At 45.3% G+C, this 18,692-nt stretch overlaps 1 protein-coding gene across 1 annotated transcript in view; it reads left to right on the top strand.

The window, feature by feature from the left end:
• The first annotated feature begins 7,053 nt into the window (after positions 1–7,053).
• Positions 7,054–18,692, top strand: part of CCDC60 (coiled-coil domain containing 60) — a 62,648-nt gene continuing 51,009 nt past the window's right edge. The window contains exon 1 of the mRNA XM_068161759.1: positions 7,054–7,855. Within this exon, the coding sequence (XP_068017860.1) occupies positions 7,460–7,855 (396 nt within the window). The 5' untranslated portion in view covers positions 7,054–7,459. The remainder of the gene's footprint in view (positions 7,856–18,692) is intronic.

Raw genomic sequence — 18,692 nt, 5'->3', positions numbered from 1 at the left:
CACAAGTTCCCTCTCCCAGTGCTCCCTCAGGAGCCCCGTCGTGGTGGGAGCAACCTAGGTCAGCATGGGCAAAGCTGCCTCCTCCTTCACTTTGGGAAAGAGCTGGGAGGATTTCCAAATGCCTCTGCTTGGCAGCTAATCCTCAGCTGTCCCAGTAACATGCTGGACGTCAATCCGAAGGAAGCTCAAGGCTTGCGTCCCTATAAATTGTATTGCTGGTTGTCCTGCCCCTGTACAGCATCTCCCAGCTGCTGACAATGCTCAATTCATTAATTCCCAGCAAGGCTGATTTGGGATGAAGGTGGGAGACGATGTGTCAAGAAAAGCTGAACAAATTATCATTCTTTTTTTCCTGTAACCTTGCTGGCTCCCGTGACGCCCATGCTGTGATCTGCCACAGCTGGCATGGGGACTTGGACTCCCCCCAAATGGCTTCTGCAAGTACTTGTCCCTTTGGTGCTCCATGCACAGGCCTGTGCACTGGGGCAGCTCACAGGTAATGTCTGGCAGAGGCTCACTGGGTTTACAGCCAGCTCCCAAGGGGTTGGCCATGTCTCACAGACATCTTGCTGAGCAAGTTCCTGGCAGCTGCAGAGGCAGAATGGCATGGTGAGGGGCAGCATGGCCTTTGGTAGAAAAGCATTGTCCTGGTGCATGTTCTGTGCATTTGCTTGGTACATTAATTTTCAGAGCTGCTTTTGATCTGGAGCAGCTCTGATGGTTGTTACTGGGGCGGGTCAGACCACAGCCAAGCCACCAGGTGCAGTTTGGGTGGTGACCTCTCCCTCTCAGTGGTTGGAGCTGTTCCCTCTGTACAAAGCTGTCAGCCTTGCAAACTGAAGTAATTTAGGGCTAGCTTTTTTTTCTTCTTCCCAAAATCCTCTCATTCTCAGCAATGCTTTATCCCATGGCAAAGGGTGAAGCTCTGATATGGGGGAAGAAATGCGGGTGGCAGGCAGGTTTCATCTGCTTCAGGGAGCAGCAGCAGCCCCTCTCCCCTTCTCACCCACACTGCATCAGTGCTGTGAAGACACTTCTGACTGAAATGGTGTGTGCCCACAGCTCCTCTGAGTCATGCTTGTTAGCAGAGAGCTTGTAACTCCTCAGTTTTTTTCAAGTAGAAAAGTCTTTGGAAAAGGGCATTAAATAAAACACTTGACTGAGGTCCCGGTGGTGACTAATTCCCATGGTACGCCCCACTCCAGCCTTAATCCTGCTGAGCTCACTGCAGGCTGGGGGGGGGTTGCAGAGATCCTTGCCAGCAGAGGAGCAAGGAAAAAGCTGAATGTTGCATGAGAAGAGCTCAAAAGGGAAAGTCATGGACTGTGGTAGTGGCACAATGGGGACAAACTCCACTGTGCTCCATCCTAGTGCTGCCATTCCCTGGAGAATGTTTTAGTGTGAGTTGCACTCTCAGTCTGAAGCAGGGGTACAGACATGTATCAAAACCTAAGGCTTCTGCCCAAACGTTGCTGGAAAGGTTTGAGGAGGGGAAAATTGCTCTCCATGAAGGAGCTGGGATGGGATTTTTTCTGCCCCAGCTGGGACAGTCTCTATCAAGGAGGTGGCAGCTTGGAAGACTCCAACAAGGTGACTCTAAATCTGCATTTGTAAACACGCTGTCTCCCACCAAACAAAAGCTAGCAAACCCAGAGCTCTGCTGAACAATTAACCCTCCCAAGAACTCCCTTTGAGCACACTGTGAATACCCAAACCACACAAAAACCCCTGGGATGTGGCAGCAATGCTCGGGAGAACCCAAAACCCCCCAGGACTAACACTGCTGAATCATAGACACCAGCAAACCTTCCCTGTGGGTCCCTTTGGGCCTGGAGGAGATGGATGAGTGCAGATCTCCCCAGGGCCAGCACAGAACTGTTGCTGGGACAGACCTTGCCGTGCAGCCAGGTCCAAGCGCTGCTGCTGCTGCTCTGTGCCAGATGGTATTGCACAGCCAGCTCTATGAAACAGCCCTGCCTTTGTTTGCTGTTTGAGTACCAGTTGAAATCACAACTCTTCTAGGGGACTTTTGCAAGATGAAGCAGCTCTTCCCCAGCTTGGCTTTCCTCCTCTTTACTTCGAAAGCCCCTGGAGCTGCAGAGCAGGAGGCAGCCTGCGTGCACCAACGAGACGGCTGCAGGACTGGGCATAACTAATTAGAGTCTCTATGAAATGACATCTATTTCCACAGATGGGAAGCTGCTTCCCCTTTTTATGGCTGCTTCAGTTAATTAGTTATCTCAGAGGTTGCATTTGCATTCCCAGCTTTGTGAAATACTCTTTTGTTAACTACTTTTCATATATTTTTATGAAGTCGGCCACTGAAACGAACTCATTTATCTCACCAGTGACAGGCTGAGAGGCTTGCCCAGAGCTGTGTGCCAGATGCTGGGACTGTAAAATAATGTTTGGCCTGTCTGGTGTTTGGAAAGGAGACAGAAGGTGCAGGGCTGTGAGAGGAAAGTCCCAAGCTGCTAAAGCCAAGGTTTGGTTCTTGACAACATCTACAATAACGTCCAGCCTGTTGCTTTTGGGCGGCTTGCAGGAGTTGGAAAGGATGGTCTTGATGTCAGCCCCAGGCTGGATGCCTCCATCCTCATCTGGTGGGTGTGGAGCATAAGCATTCAACCTCCTCCAGCTTCATTTGCTGCAAACCCTCTCCAGCAACACTGGATTCATGTGTGTCCCTGTGGGCAGGGAGGGCTCCTGGGGAGTCCCTGGTCCCCAGGAGCCCTCCCTGCCCACAAGGAGCTTGGGGACATCCCAAAGCTTCTGCTTCAGGCATGCTGTACGCTTATCCTCCATTAGTGACACCGTGAGAAGAGCACTTGATCACTGTTGTTATTGCTGGGAAATGTTTGAAAAATCAGTGTTTCCTCTGCAGCAACCAGGGCTGTTGTTGGTTGGCTGTTTTTCAGGCACATTTCCACCATGAGCTGTGGAAAAAGCTGCAAAATACAATGCAACAGATCCCCTTGTTCCTGGCAGCACAGCTGCCTTCTAGCTGTGCAAGGATCTGCAAATGCTCAAAGCAACCCAGTGTGCTCAGGTGTTTACTGCCATATGTGCGTGGGGGGAAAACCTTCCCAGGCCACTTACATGTGTTTAGGGAGCATGTGGGATGCCCAGGGATGTCACTAGAGGTGGTATTTCCATTTCCCATCCCCTTGCAACTATTGCTCAAGGTGCTGCTCGTCTCCCTGCTGCTCCACACCTGCAATGGATGAACACTGCTGAATACCCAAAATGGGGCAGAAGAATTGGCCATGTGCTGCTGGTAGTGCTGGATTTGTGCTTTCAGCAGGCTTTGGAGCTTTATGCATTGTTGTCAGCTGGCCAGGGCCACAAATCCCTGTGCCAGGGGGCAGGGATGGGTGGGCTTATCTGCCCCAGGGCATTTTGCAGGGACCCCCAAGGGAAATTATGCAGAGAAAAGGACGTTCTGCCATGGGTTCAAGCCATCCCTCCATTCCAGGAGAAGTGCTGACAGGAAACCACCCCTTTAAACTCCAACTTTGAAAATTCAGAGCACGGCCCAGTTGTTGGGAGGGGGACAGAAAGCCTGGAATACGTAAATCTCTTTATTTTCTGCACCACTGAGTTTGTATTGGCCTGTTAGCCAACGCTCCCGAAGGTATCCGCTGGGATGCAACTCTTCTACATCCAAACTGTCACAAATGGAAACGTTGCTTTGAAAGACAAAGGGTAATTTATTGAGAAAAGGGTGTCATTTAGGTGGAAGGACAGAAAGAAGAGAGCCAGTCACCGCAGAACTGCCAAAAGAGAATACCAGATCTGCTGATAGTCAGGGAACAGCTTTGAATTTCCAAGGCTGCCCTTGAGGGATAAGAAAATAAAAGCTAAGGACAAAAAAAAAAAGTCTTAAATACAGTGACAGCAGAAACCTGAAGGATCACAGTGAAAAATGGGACTTTCTCCTCTCTAACAATAAGCAAGAAAAAGATAGGAATGCAATTTGTAGAAGCTGTTAAATTGCCACCAAAAATTGTAAGCTGGATGGAGAAATGACACAGAAGGAGAGAAGAAACAAATGCATGCTTGTCATTCCTGGAGTATTGCTTGAAAATGGGACTAGGCAATGAGCAGGCTGGAGGAGCAATGAAGCTGAGGAAGGGGTAGAGATGGGACAGCCCACCTGGCTTGGCTGGTTGGCTGGAGCTGGTCACCATGAGAACTTAACCTGGGAGCCTCTGAGGGCTGTGAGAGGAAGAGGTGTTTATGTGTCTCCAAAACTTCAAGCCCATAGAACCATCTTTTTTTGTTTGTTTCTGAATAATACACCATCCACTTCTGTCTTGGTGGGAGCTTTTACACATGGAAATGGCACTAAGGAGCCAGGCTTGCTTCCCTCTGCACTCAGGGCTCCGGGAGGAACTTCTTGCTAGGAAGGAGTTCACAGGATGGGTTCTCAGTGACATGCTTTGGGGAAAATAAATTGCAAACAGCCTGGAAAAATGTGTGATGGGCTTGTGAAAAACAGCCAGGGTGAAAAGATTCACAGATTGCATCTTGTCCAACTGCCCTGCAGTCAGCAGGGACACCCTCAACTAGATCAGGCTGCCCAGGGCCACGCTGAGTCTGATCTTGGATGTCTCCTGGGATGGGACCTCAACCACATCCCTGGGCAACCTGTTCCAATGTGTTACCACTCTCATTGTAAAGACCTTGCCCCATGCTGCCCATGGGGTGCAGGTACCCATGCCAGTGGGATGGAGAAACTGGGTGCAAGAATCTGGGTGGGGATACCAGGAGAGATGGGGCATCCCCCCTGGGACCTTCCCAGCCAAACTAGCCCCTGAGCATCTTGACAAAGCCAAATAACACTTTGGTTAATTCAAGGCCATTAAAAAATGGATCCACCATGGAAACAGAATGTGTTTTGGGCACAGCTCCAAAGCATTACAGCATTAAAGGCTGCAGGGTGTGGGGCAGCTCTCACATGGCCCCCCTGTCCTCATCATCACATTGCAGCATCTGGACTGACTAGAGGTAAATTATGAGAGGGTGCTGAGGGTGACATACCTCATCTGACAGCCTCCCTTCTAGGACCTGGAGCTCCTGGCAGGTCTCAACCTGCTGCAGCTAAAGGTCAAGCTGATGATTCTTCAGGTGCAAACCCATCAGCAAAACCAATCAAGCACCATTTTCTGATGCAAAACTGTGGCTCCAGGAGCATATTTTTAGGCATGAAAGCAGCTTCAAAATGCCACTTTGATATTTTACACCTGGAGATTGTCTAGCAGATATTTCCCTTAAGTCCCTGGAGCCGAAACCCTTGTGCTAAATGAGATGTCACCATTTGTATTTGGAAAGTCTCTGAAACTGGTTCTCTTCTAAATGTTTTAGTTGGAAACACACTCATACACCCAGATACCCCAAAAGCAGGGTCATCATTACTAAATTGTGATATTTCTTGTGGCTACCTCAAACACTGAGTGCAGGAATATTTCTTTTCAGCTGGCAACATCCATGATTAAGGTAAAAAAGTAGCAAAAAATTGCTTTTCCAGCTCTGCTCTTGAGCACGTCTGTGTGCAAGCAGATCTGGCACAGACAACTGCATGGGTAGGAAGTTTCTCCTGAAAAACAAAGCAGTGCAAGACACGGAGTTTTGAGGAGCAGTTTAGCTTGTAGAAGACATAAAGCTGAGGAAGAAAATGAGGTGGGGTGGGGGAAACCTTCCCAGGTGCAAATGTGCCCCATGTCCTCCTGAAGCTTTGGGGCTGTGCAGCCCAACAGGCCTCCTCATGCTACGGCTCTGTGCTTCTGCCTTCTCATGCTTGGTCACCTCATTCTAAATCAAAAGCTGTAATTGTAAAGAAGTGTTGGACAGATAAAAATGCAGGGAAATAATAGCAAGGGTGGCTTTTTTCAGGCATGATAGGAAAGATGGGGGAGGAGGGAAGGAGGAGGTGTTTCCAAATACCCCATCCCTTTAGAGAGCTCATAGGATTCAAATGGTTGGAGTGATCTTGACAGGCTAAAAACCCAATCTGCTGGAAATCATATACCTCAAATAATGTGCTATTGCTGCTGATCGTCCATGTACTTTAGGACTGAATAGATGCAGTATTAAATTCATCTCAAGTTCTCATTTGCCATCAGTTACTGCTTGTTTGACAAGGTTTGAGTGAAGTTTGAAAGGCTTTTACTGAAAACGATCGTAGGAGGAGTGAGGTTTGATGGGTTTTCTCCAGGGCTCAGCAGCATCTGCCTGAGACCCTCGTGTGCCGGGGGGCTGGGGTTGTTCGGGCATACCCCCCAAGCTGCCCTGCAAGGGGAGAGGGCAAGGGCTATAGGTAGTTAATTGTAATACTGACGAATGTTAACCTTCACTGTTACATTGACATTCAGGTCTCCTGCTTCCCAGTGCTTTAGCCACCGATCTTCCCACAATCTTAGGACGTTTTAAGGTTTTGTTTATTGAAAGGCAAAATATGTCATTTGTTGCTTTGACTTCCCTTAGCCACGAGGGGAAAAAAAAGAGGCTGTGGGGAGACCTCACTGCTCTCTACAGCTCCCTGAAAGGAGGTTGGAGTGAGGTGGGGGTCGGTCTCTTCTCCCTAGTAGCAACTGATAGGATGAGAGGAAACGGCCTCAAGTTGGACCAGAGGAGGTTTAGGTTGCACGTTAGAGGAAACCTCTGCACTGAAAAGGTTCCCAGACACCCCAACAGGCTTCCCGGGGAGGTGGCTGAATTCCCATCCCCGGCGGTGTTTGCAACAAGCAGGGATGCTGAGGGTCACGTTTTAGCAACAGGCTTTTGGCAGGGTTAGATAACGGTGGGAGTCGATGATCTCAACGCTCTTTTCCAACCGAAACGATTCCGTAAGTCCAGGACTGCCACTACCGCCCCGCAGCCGCCTGCCGCGCGTTCCCGGCGCCTCGTGCTCGCGCACGCCTGTCCCTGCGCAGGCGCGAGGGTTCCCTGGCAACGCAGGGGACGCGCGGCCGGGCTGGGCCGGCCGGGTCAGGGTCGCCCGGCGCTGGGGGGGAAGGCGCCGTCCCCTGAGGCGCTGAGCAGGGGGTCGGGAGTTGAGGAACGACGTGGGGGGAGCTGGGGCTGGTCCCCAGAGTTTGGGCGTCGGCAGGCCCTTGAGCGAGGAATGCGGGCAGGGGAGGTTGTGCTGCAGTTAAAAATAGGTGTCGGGGACATTTACCCTTCAGAGGGAAGCGCTCCGGGTGTTTCCCAGGGGGCTGCTTAGGTTTGCAGTGTCCCGGCCCCTTCAGGATTTAGTTCTGTTGTGTGAAGGGCTGCTAAGGGGAATGAGGCTTCACGTGGTGGTAGGTGGCAGCAGGGTCTTCTGCTGGGCTACCCTTTAGGAAGTTGACACGGCTTGTTTCAGAGTTTGGGCAGCAGGTGCCTGCTTTAGTGACTGGGAAAATAGAGCTTTTAATAACCTGGGGAGTACAGCCACCAAGATTGCCACTCTAGAACGATGCCAGCACCAGGTGCAGCTAAAACCAGCAGGGGTGAGGCAAATGCAGATCGGAACAAGAAAGCCAAGGCACCTGTGGTGTCAGATCCACCCAAGGCCAGCAGAATGAAGCTGCAGGGAGCCACCAGAGCATTGAATCCTCGACGTTTTGTACGCATTGAGGCTTTGCCTGACTCTGCTCGGAAGGATGGAAAGGTCTTGGCCAGAACCAGAACCATTTACAGAAGCAGTGGACCTCCAAGAGAGCAAGAGTTCTGGGAAGACTACCGTAGGAGGCAAAAGCAACTCACTCAGGGACACTTCACCCCCTCTGGGAAGCCTTACCAGGAGCTTGGTGAGGTTCTCTATGCAGACCCGAGGAAACTCACCCTCTACGCTCTGGGGCAGCTCACAGAGGTAGGCCTGGCTTTCCTGGTTCTGCTTTAAATAACTCAAGCAAGGAGGCTTTTCTTCTAGGTAAACCACAAGCCTCTGTTCCCCAGGAAAAGAATCATTATTTCTGTTTAAAGAGATGTTTGAAACAATATTCCATGCCTTCCTGTGAATAGTCACAATCTGATGTAGAGCCTTTGATGATTGCACAGAGTGTTTGTTATTAAAGCATCACTGCTTTGGTGTGTATATCGTGATTTGGGAGCTGGCTGTTGAAACGGATCTTTAATGCTCTCAGTGAGAGTGCTAAATGGAGCAGAGACAATAGCAGGCTAATGAATGGAAAGGAAAACATGAGATAATGAGAATGTGCTTAAGGGAGAATACTCCGGGAAAAGTAACAAGTCTTCAAGATAGAAGGAGGGGAAAAAGATGAGCTAGAAAGCAGGAGTGACTAATGGTGGCAGTTAAGGGGGTGGGTAAAAAGCTCAAATGTTGAGCACAAGAATTGTATAGAAAGTAAAGTGTTTGTAATACAACTCACATAAGTAGGGATGGCTTTGAAGGTAGTGGATTCATTATTTTGTCTTTTACTTTGCACCTGTGTTTGGCTTCAGGAAGATATAAGGGGATTAGCCAGGAGTGTCTGTGTGATTTTGTGTGGCTATTGTTTCCTTAAGCACTGCATACTACTAACTTTGTGGGTCTTGAACTGTCTCAAGTTGCTTTTATTTTTTGAACTGTTTAAAGTCACTTTTAAGTCTTCAATCATTAAATCACAGAGTCAAGAGCTCTGACAGCAGTGCCTGAGATGAGCTCTCAGTATTCTGCCATTTGTTTTCTTTTCCTCAATGCTGTTGGCTCCCACAAGAAAATCTGAAGCTCTCTGGGGTTTGTGTGCCATTTGGTGCAGAGAGCAGCTTCCCTCCTGGAAGCAGAGCAAAGTCTCCAGCCTATCTGTATCCATCTGCACGACTTTGAGCCTACACTTTGCTGTGAGCTTTCTAATGGAGTGCCCAAGGGGTAGTCTCTGACAGCTGCAGCAGAAGCAAGGGTGGTTATCATTCAGGGGAGGCAGAAAAGATTCTGTCCACCCACTACTTAATTTTCTGCTCTGATTGTGTGTTGCATTCAGAGCTCACAGTTTTACATCAAGTATTTTAAGCTCTAGTCAAGGGGTGGAGGCATTCACTTCATGTGTACATACTACTTGAAGTAGCATCTTGCTCACTGTCTTCATTCAAAGGCTTGTTACTGTACATTGGCCAACGTCCAGTAAGTGTTGCTAGCATAACTTCTAAACCAGCTTTCCTTCTGAATATTAGAAGTAGCTTTAACTATTTTTTTCAGCTGCAGATATGCTCTTTAACATTGTGGCAATCCTCAAAGTGCTGGTTTATTTGTGGTGGTGGTTGCTTTAATGGTGAAAAATTATGTCAGCTTCTTAACCTGACCAAATTGAAAATATACAACTTACACAGAAGATAAACTCTACATAGGCCACACAATGCGTGGTTGTGGCTTATACCTTGGATTCCTGGAGCAAGCAGAGGGGATGCAGTCACACTTGCGGTTCCTTTGTGTGTTTGAAAGCACTGCATAGTTACAAAAAGCTTAGACTAACCAGGTTTTTAGCTTCTCCTATAAGGTAATGGTTGCTAAATTGAAGAGCTAAAACAAAAATGCTATGATTTCTGGCAACAAGCCTGACCTGTCCTCTGCCTCCCTCCTTTCTCACAAACTGCAGAAAGCCCAGGGATTTGGTGCTGCTCTTGCACCAGCTCTCGCTATTTAAGCTGCCAGCTTGCTCTGCAGGAATGTTTGTGTTGTTCAGAGATGCTACAACAGGAATGTATTTCTATAGCCTAATTCTAAAAATACTTTGTATCACCTGTATTTTTGCTTTGAGTTATTTACCCCATTCCCACCCAGACTTAGCAGTCCCCATAGCATTTTGAATAACTGAAAGACTGTCAATACTGGCTATGTCTAATTATAGGTGTCAGAGAATATAACATCCCTGGTAGTAAAACCCACGATCTCTGATTAATCCATTTGCACTCATTTGTGCTTTCTGAGTTAGTATTTACTTCAGCTGATGATTTGTAATGATGAATGGCAGTAAAATGTGTCAACAACAAGATGACAAAAGCCCTGTGAAGACAACAGGACTCAAGTATACAAATATCTGCCAGAATAATGCTGCTTTCTAAACTGGTATTATTAACACCACCTGGTTTTAAGAGTTAAAAATATGTGAGTAAGTATGCTGGAATGGCTATACAAAATTATATGGGCATAGCATATTTTGTCTAATGTACCTTTAGGATGCTCTTTTTGTATACTTGGTGGCAGCAGATGAGTTCAGAAAAGCTTGTGTTCAGGGATGCTTTTTTGTAGCAAGCAAACTTGACTTCTGAAAACACAGAGCTGATGCTGGAGTGTTGTCACTGTTGCACTGGAACTGATGCTTTGTGGTCACACAGAGAATGTAGGTGTCTGTCTTACAGGGGAACACTAAGTAATGGAAGAATTGCATTCTGCTCCAAACCCCAGGGACAAAATAAACCCCATTCAAACTACTAGCGGTACAGGTGAGGGTTGGGGGAAACTCAGGAAGTGTAGCATTTGCGGTTAAAAAACCCCTCCACCAAACAGCAGCCCCTCCCTGCAAACCCCACAAACCCATCCCCAACAAGGACTAGGGTTTTACCCATCCCATATGGTATTATCCAAGCATAACTGAGTGGCCAGCTTTCACAGCAGTGTGGAATTTGTGACCCTTTGTGTGACTTTAGAGTGCCAGTTATGCCAACATTTATCCCCAGCAGTGTCGCAGTGTTTTCAGACGTGCTCCGAGTGGTGGCTTTCTGTGTGTGCTACCTGCTCCCTGCCAGTGGCTTTATGAGAAGAATCCTGAGAAGTCGAATGAGCCATGTATTTTAACCACAGCAGCTACACCAAGCATCTTCCCAAGGGATCTGAGGTTCTTGCTTTTGCAAAGGGGGCTGAGAGAGGAGACTCCCTGTAGGATTTCCTTGTTCTGTGCTGTGTTAATACCACTCCATACTCATACCATGAGACTCAGCCCTTCAAGATTCCATTACAGTCTTGGAAGTTACTTTGTTCAGTCTGAGACTTTTTTCCCCCTCTCTCAAAGGTCAGGTGCGTGTTGCAGACAGCACCAATTCATTGAAAGTCAAAGAATGTAGCTACCCAGACAGTATTTTTGATTTCCTAAGTGTGCAGAGCCATGTGTTAAAGGTCTCTCTCTCATTCCTTAATGTAACACTGCATGGTGATGTTAGTCACCTTCTATCATGTTTATATGGCTTCTTTCCCTTAATTGCTATGACAAATTCATTTGTGAAACCTCTGAGATAGCTTGTTGACGTGAAAGAAAGGTGGCCTTTCTGAGAAAGCCTTAAAACACTTCAAGTACAAAAAATCTTGAGTATTATTAGTGTTAAAGCCTGCTTTGTACTGGTCACAAAACTCTGTTCTGTAATTCTCTGCTGTGGGTAAGTGGGTCACTAGATAAGATTGACAACAGCATCAGCAATGAAAGGTTTTAAGCTGGAAACCCGAGAAGAAAGCAGAGCAATTTCTTTCAAGAGAAATGACACTGATGTTATTTGTTATTGCTGCAGTTAAAGATCTGTCAAGGTTTCCAATTTGAATTCTCACCTTCCAGAAGATGACTAAAACCATGTATTTCAAAGGCAGACTTTAACATGCAAATAACTTTATTTTCCTGCCAGTTGTTTGATGTGAAGGTCAGTCATAATTCCTTGTTTTCCTGCTCTTCTCAGACTAATATTGGTGGTGGGTTGTCTTCCTAGTATCTCCAAAACGGAGGACCTGGCTAGGCCAGACTGCACAGGAGTGGTGACATTTGTAATGCTTTCCAAATTGATTAACCAATATTGTCCATTGATCGCCCCCAGTCTCACACCTGCAGCTAAGAAGAGCTATTCCTGAGCATTTTTTTTTTTGGACAAAAATAAACAGCTTCATTATGGGTTTAGAAGAAGCCTCAGAAATGCTTTGAGACTTCCTATTTGAAGAATGTGACTTTCCAACAAAATGTGAGTGAGAAAGAGGGTAGCACAATAGCTCTTCAACTACTCAGCTGGCGTTGGAAGTGAAAAGCTACCATATACTTTCTGGAGTACATTTTCCCATATTAATTGTAGAAGATAAAACAGAAGAGTGAGTTATCACTGGACTGGCATTCAGAAGTGCCAAAGCAATGAGAGAGATGTGCAGACACAAGTGTCTACTGGAGTATTTTGGTAGATTGTTGTCTGGTGAAACTGACTCTCCCACATCTTCCTGCTGCTTGCTAGAGCCAGTCTCCCAGTCTTTGTTGCTAAACACTTGAGTATCTCTTTAACCATTAAAAAACACATGCTGGCAGCATGGAAGTAAGGTCTGGGAGATATGCTTTGTTTGCAAGGGTTAGCTCATGTTTAATTTGAGGTTGGTTGGGGTTTTTTTCCTGCCTGTACTATTTTGCCAGGCTCTTCATGTCATGACAGTCTCTCAGCTCAGGAATTAGTGTTTATAGTGGCTGGTGTTCTGGACAGAAACGTGAGCAGGGACAGAAAGAGGAGAGGTGCAGAAGAGATTGTAGCAGTGAGAGTCATGCTTTCAGCCTTCCCAGAGATCCAAATTTATCTTGTCTTTGTGCATTTCTGATGGAATACTGGGAATTAAGGTACAAAGCACAATGCTTTTTCTTTTCTTTAAGCTGTGATCGCAGTGCATGACCCCATATGAAAACTGGCTTGAAAACTAAAAGCATCTGCAAAGCCCAGGTTGCCTTTACCCTTCTATTGAATAACTATACAGATTGTGTCATGGCTTGCATTATCTTGGTTATCTCTTGCAGATTGTGAACAAAATACATTTCTTGAGTGCAATACACTTTAAGTGAGAACTTTCAATTGTCAAAAAATTACTTCCTCCTTATTTTGCTTTTTCTTGTTTTCTAAAGTCACAACTATTGGCAGCTGGCCATAAGCCTACATGCTAGAAATGCTCCAGGACAGAGGAGCAACAAACAGATTGTGCAAGAAAAATCAGTAGCTGGTAACCTGCTCTTTATCAATTGACTATAGCTATCCCCTTGTTATTGCCAAAACGTATGAGTAATGTTAAGTGCAGTTCATGTAACGCAAGAGAAGCAGGTGCAAGCACAGTGACACGGTGATCATCATATCAGAGTTCACAGTGTCACACTGTAAGACAGATTCCACTGCTCATTATGGAAATGAAAGGGTGCATCATCCTGTGCCTCTGTGACCTGCCTGGGTGCGTGCTAAGGAATGTCTGAAAGACTTTGTCAGCAGTGTGTGATGCCTCCTTTTGAAAGGCCACCACACCTGGGTATGCAGGTATGCCTGACAGGTTTCCATGGAGATTTCCTGTACCTAATTAACAGATAGTTTTTTCTTTGGCTAACATTCTCTAGTTTCCTTCTCCTGTTTTTAATAGGTAAAGGGATGTTTGGCAGTGTCTATTGGGTTGCATTTTTTGTTGGGTTGCTTGTTTGGGTGTTTTTGCTGTTAACCAGATGGAAGTTGCAAGGTGTTTGGTTTTTCCTTCTTTCTGGAGTGACCATACAGGGAAGTAGCCATTCTGCTCCCTGTGTGGGGTGGAACTAACTGGGGGTGCTACACCAATGAGTTTTCCTTCAAGCTTCATAACCTCTGTCAATAACTTGGTGTGCAAGCTCTCCGCATGGTGATCTTCAGGCAGGACAGAATTTAGCACATTAACCCTCCGAGGTGGCACCTTTGCATCACTTGCCATGATGAAAGCTGAGGCACACTTGCAGCTTTCTCCAGGGTCAGCACTAGCAGCAAGCAGGGGAATCTCTGGTTATATCTATCTTAGGGATAATGTCGATTTCCAGTAAATAGAATGAGTTGCTCACATGTTGGGCTTTTTAATTGCCTTGTCTTCTATAGCCTTTAATGAAGTTAAAGTCCTAGCAAAGCACTGCACTTCTCCTTAAAAAAATTAGGAAAAGATGCATTTCTTGTACCAAAAGGTTCAGAAACAGCCTTATGGCATCTCTTTTTTATATAGGTGACTTTCTTGTCACCCACCCAAGGAGGCCCTGACCCATCAGACATTTGCAATGTAATGATTATGTACCATTATATTGCTGCTTTTACAAACACATTATTAAATGTTAGTAAGCCTGAATGCATAAGGTTTGGGGGCAGATTGGAAAGTGGTGACTAAGCAGACTGTGGATAATTTGGCTATGAAATAGCAGCACAGGGTATAGCTTCAGGTGACTGAACTGGTGGTCTGGAGCAGTCTGGCTATGTGAGAGTGGCACTAAAATGAGGAGAGGAACGAAAGATAAACAGGAGCTGTGAAGTGAGGTGATAGATAATGCTGCCATCACAGAACCAGAACAGAGCAAATATGCAAGAGGGAAAGTTCAATTTTAGACATATTTTATTAAATTTGGATATATGCCTAAACTGCAGCAGCAGATAGTTATCTGCCTCCTTCAACAGATGTTGCATCAGATTAGTTTCATAGTTTCATTCAGGGTTGGAAGGGACCACAACGATCATCTAGTTCCAATCCCCCTGCCATGGGCAGGGACACCCCACACTAGATCAGGCTGGCCAGAGCCTCATCCAGCCTGCTCTTAAACACCCCCAGGGACGGGGCCTCGACCACCTCCCTGGACAACCCATTCCAGGGTCTCACCACTCTCATGGTGAAGAACTTCCTCCTCACATCTAGCCTGAATCTCCCCACCTCCAGCTTCATTCCATTCCCCCTAGTCCTATCACTACCTGAGCTCCTGAGAAGTCCTTCCCCAGCCTTCCTGTAGGCCCCCTTCAGATACTGGCTGTTAGACTGTACACTGGCTTCTGTTAGTTGTATTAATGAAGCTCAGTCCCCTGTGTTAGCCTGAACCATAAATATGTTTCCTTTAACTTGGGTTTAGTTTTAAAGAGTCCTTACAAAACATTTGGAAAATGTCAGTTGCACCATTACTGATGAACTCACATTCTTACTTGCACCTGTCCATGGTCAAAATAGGGAAATATTGCATCATCCTGCAGCAATTCTAAGAGGAAACCGGCACTGCCAACCAAGTATTTGAGGTTATTTAGCAGGCATAGTGAAGCTGTTGTTGACGCAGAAATTCTCAAGTTCATTTTTATTCTTTTCTTAGCTCTGCGCTCTCACTGTAGTGTCTGCTGGAAATACTTGGCTATATTGGAAGAGCAGCAGTGCTGCAGTAGCTGGGTTTATTACTGTTAGCCCTAACATTTAAGTGTTCCTGTACTCAGAGTTTTGTTGAAGTATTTTTCTTCGTGGCCTGTGAAACTGACAATGATTTCCTTTCTTGTACCTTTGGAGAGAGTCGCTTAGAAAAATGAATTGTCCTAGCTAATTGCCTATGCAAAGTATAAACCTGGCATTTAAATGAGGAACTTCCTGATCCTGAGCTCTTGGTTTTTCCTGCAGGCATTTTTGCTTTGTCTTTTAGAGTGTGAAATAAAAATGGTGATGTAAATGAGGCTAGAGATAGGGCAGGTGTTCACAGAACTGTGTTTTTAAGGTCTGACTTTCTTAACTTGGTTCAGTGTTAGTTTTACTTTCTGAGATGAATATTAAATGTCAGGTAGTACCCCTGACCTGAGCCTAACTACATGAAAATGTTATGTTCTATAAAAATGATTGCTAAATTACTTTGACAGATCTCCAGAACTGCAGCTAACCAGTAAGGTCCACACAATCTTTATGCTATGAGGTTCAAAACAGTCTAATCCATTTTGAAAGTTCAATTTCTGTTCTGAAAGGCTGGTTCCATAATGAATGAAGGGAAGCATATCAAATGTAATAATGCATTGTTATTAAGAGTTTAGTAAACTTGCCAAATGTCAGACTGCTGGTACAGTCATGGTGTGTTACACTTCTGTGATTACAGCTCAAGCTGGCGCTGCAGAGAATTGCACCGCTCACCTAGCTTTGGGAATCGATCTGCAGTATCGTGCCTGGGGCAGGACTGCCTTACAAAGGTTGCACTTCACAGTGAATATTCAAAATATTCCTTTTTTTTAACAGGTTTCATGTTTGCTTCTCTTAAATCATGCATACAAATACTCTGCAGGTTTACACAATGAGATAGACTCTTCTTTGTATTTGAAAAACCTGGTGTTCCCCTGGCTGCAGTGTGGCAGCTAAATGACTTTTCCTAACAGAAAGTGTTTTGTCAAATAGCTCCTTTGGAGAGAGAAGGAGGGAAAAACCTCACCATGTGGATGTTTGACTCAAAGTGCTGTGTAAGAAATAAATGCTTGTTATGAGTATGATCAGTTCAGAACTTCTGCTGGACAGCAAGGTTAACACTCCTTGTAATTCATAGATGAATTTCTGGTTCCTGTTGTATCACTCTGACAGCACAAAGGAATGTTAATGCTGATCTTAGCAGACACTGGTGGATTTCTCTAGTGTCATGTTCAATGAAGATAATGTATGCAGAAATGTAAGAAAATGTTTCAGGTGGGAAAGCCAAGCTCTTCTGTGTTACAGGACTTAGGAGCCTCTCAGTGAATGTGATCACTAGTAGGAAGCAGTAGATACTTAATTAGGGGAACAGGGCAACATGAACAATGTGGAGATTTTTGTATTCACATGAAGGGGGGGAAATAATTATCAGAACTGATGTAGAAATGCAGGAGTAGATCTGTAGATAGGTTGGGTTGTGCTTGTTTCTAGGAAGGGTAATACATTTATAGGTTAGTTTTACTCCCAGTGATGCCAAAAGAACTTTGCAGACTGAATGTAGAGGTCATGTTACTCATCCCTAGTTAACTGTGCTCAACAGAACAGAGCAATACTACCTGCAAGCTTAGGACAGAAAGTGATGACAGCTAATGAATCCATTGAAAAAGACCTGAACTTCAGTGAGCAGAGAGCAATTTAAGCAAGCTGAAATTTAGCCAGCAGGCTGCCTTAACTCTCTAAACACTGTGTGGCAGAGGAGGAGTCTTCCTTCTCATACAGAAAATAACAATTGCAGGGTAAGTTGATCTGAATGCAAGAACTTTGAAACCTGTTCTTAAATAGGCAAAGTGAATGAAAGCATTCAGCACTGAGGGGCAAAAAGTGTAATAATTAAAGCTTAAGTTTGATGTGCAGAAGGAAAAAAACCATTTGTGTAGAATCAGCTTGGTAGGGTTTTGCTTTCCTTGAGACCAGAATGATGTGTCTTAAATTGCAAGCAGCGGAAGGCAGCACTTTCCATGGCTACAGCAGGTTTTCATTATTCATGAAATGCCTATAGAAAAAACACTGAATGCACAACAGCAATGGGGGGGGGAGGGCTGTGAGCAGGGAGAGGGAAGACATCATGGAATGTTGCTGCATTCCTTGTAGTATAATGTGACCTTGCCATTAAATTAGCGTTATGCTGTTTGCACAGGAGAACTAAGATACAAAGTATTTTGGGGGGGACAATAGCCAAGTTAATTAGGCAGCTATATAACTGTCAGTCTTTACATGAAGAGCTTGAAAGCAGGGCATGGGGGGAGTGGGGTGGGGAAGGGAGTTGGTATCTAAAATGTTTGTGTTCTTTTTATTTGGAAAAATGAGTTTGTGTTGTGAAAACTAAGCTGTGACAGTTTTCAGCCTGGACTGCTGTAGTATTAATAGTATTAAGATGGAAGTTCTAACTTAATTCCTCAATGACTTACTGATCAAAAGTTTGTGTCCTCTCTGCCAACCTATGCAAGTACAAATGACAGATTCCACAGGCTTTATTGGTGTGGGTGGAACACTCATATGTTTCATATGTCTGTCTATCAACCTCAGGGGAGTAATTGTGGAGTAAGGCACAGTTCTTTAAGTGAAATGCTGCTAGAATTTTACTTCATACACACCTACACAATTTCATTTAAGGGTCAAAAGATGCTTCATAAAGGAATGGTGATTGTATTTCATTTGTAATCGCTCATTCACACACTACATCAATTACAAATCTTACCTTTCAGGTGGTTTTTTACTTTTTAGTAACTTTTCTTATTCATAAAAGGTAAACTCTAGCTGCATTACACTGGGCTTCAGATAACAATCCATCTGTTTGAAATAACCCTAAGAGCGTTGGAGTCTCTTTATTTGTAATGCTTTTTTTCTGCTGCAGTTAAAATTGCAGAACCCACTGAAGCCTCTGGCCGATACTAGTCACTGTGAGTGCACCCTGCTGTGTCTCTGGCCTTGAGCTAATGCCTGTGGCACTTCTGGGAGGGTGAAATCATGTCATTCCTCATCAGTTAGAGCAGTCCTTGGACTGCAATACTTCAGTCTCAAATGCATTTGCTTGAATAGTGTTTGCCCCTGTGCTTCATTTCTCTCTTGCAGGTACAACCAGTGGTTTCCAGTGATCAGATAACCTCATTTGTCTTCCACACTGAGGATCCTGATATAGGCAGGATTCCGAGGTCCCACTGTATGTCTTGAACTCTGTCTCATTTGATTCCTCTCTCTCCCCTCAAAGACATTCGTCAACTGCTTGGTTCCCTTGAATCTGTTAGCTCCCAGTTCAGACAGAGGAAGATTTAGAGCTCTATTAGATAATATATAAATTGTTCTCATAGTTAATTGTTTGTTCTGCTGTTAGGGGAGCTACTTATTTTAAGTAGCACTTCTTTTATCTCATGACTATGGCCCAAAAGACAAACATTACCTTTTTCACTGGTGAGTTAATGGCAGAAAGTCAAACCTGTCACGTCTGACAGTTTTAGGATAAGGCTTATACATATGAATGAATTCCCACCACCACCACTAAACTGGTACCTTGTGTATTTATGGTCCTGTC

The sequence above is a fragment of the Melanerpes formicivorus genome, unplaced genomic scaffold (assembly GCF_026170545.1).
Source record: "Melanerpes formicivorus ecotype bairdi unplaced genomic scaffold, bMelFor1.0.p_v2 SCAF_60, whole genome shotgun sequence".
Lineage (NCBI taxonomy): Eukaryota > Metazoa > Chordata > Aves > Piciformes > Picidae > Melanerpes > Melanerpes formicivorus.
This window is presented reverse-complemented; position numbering and strand designations above follow the sequence as displayed.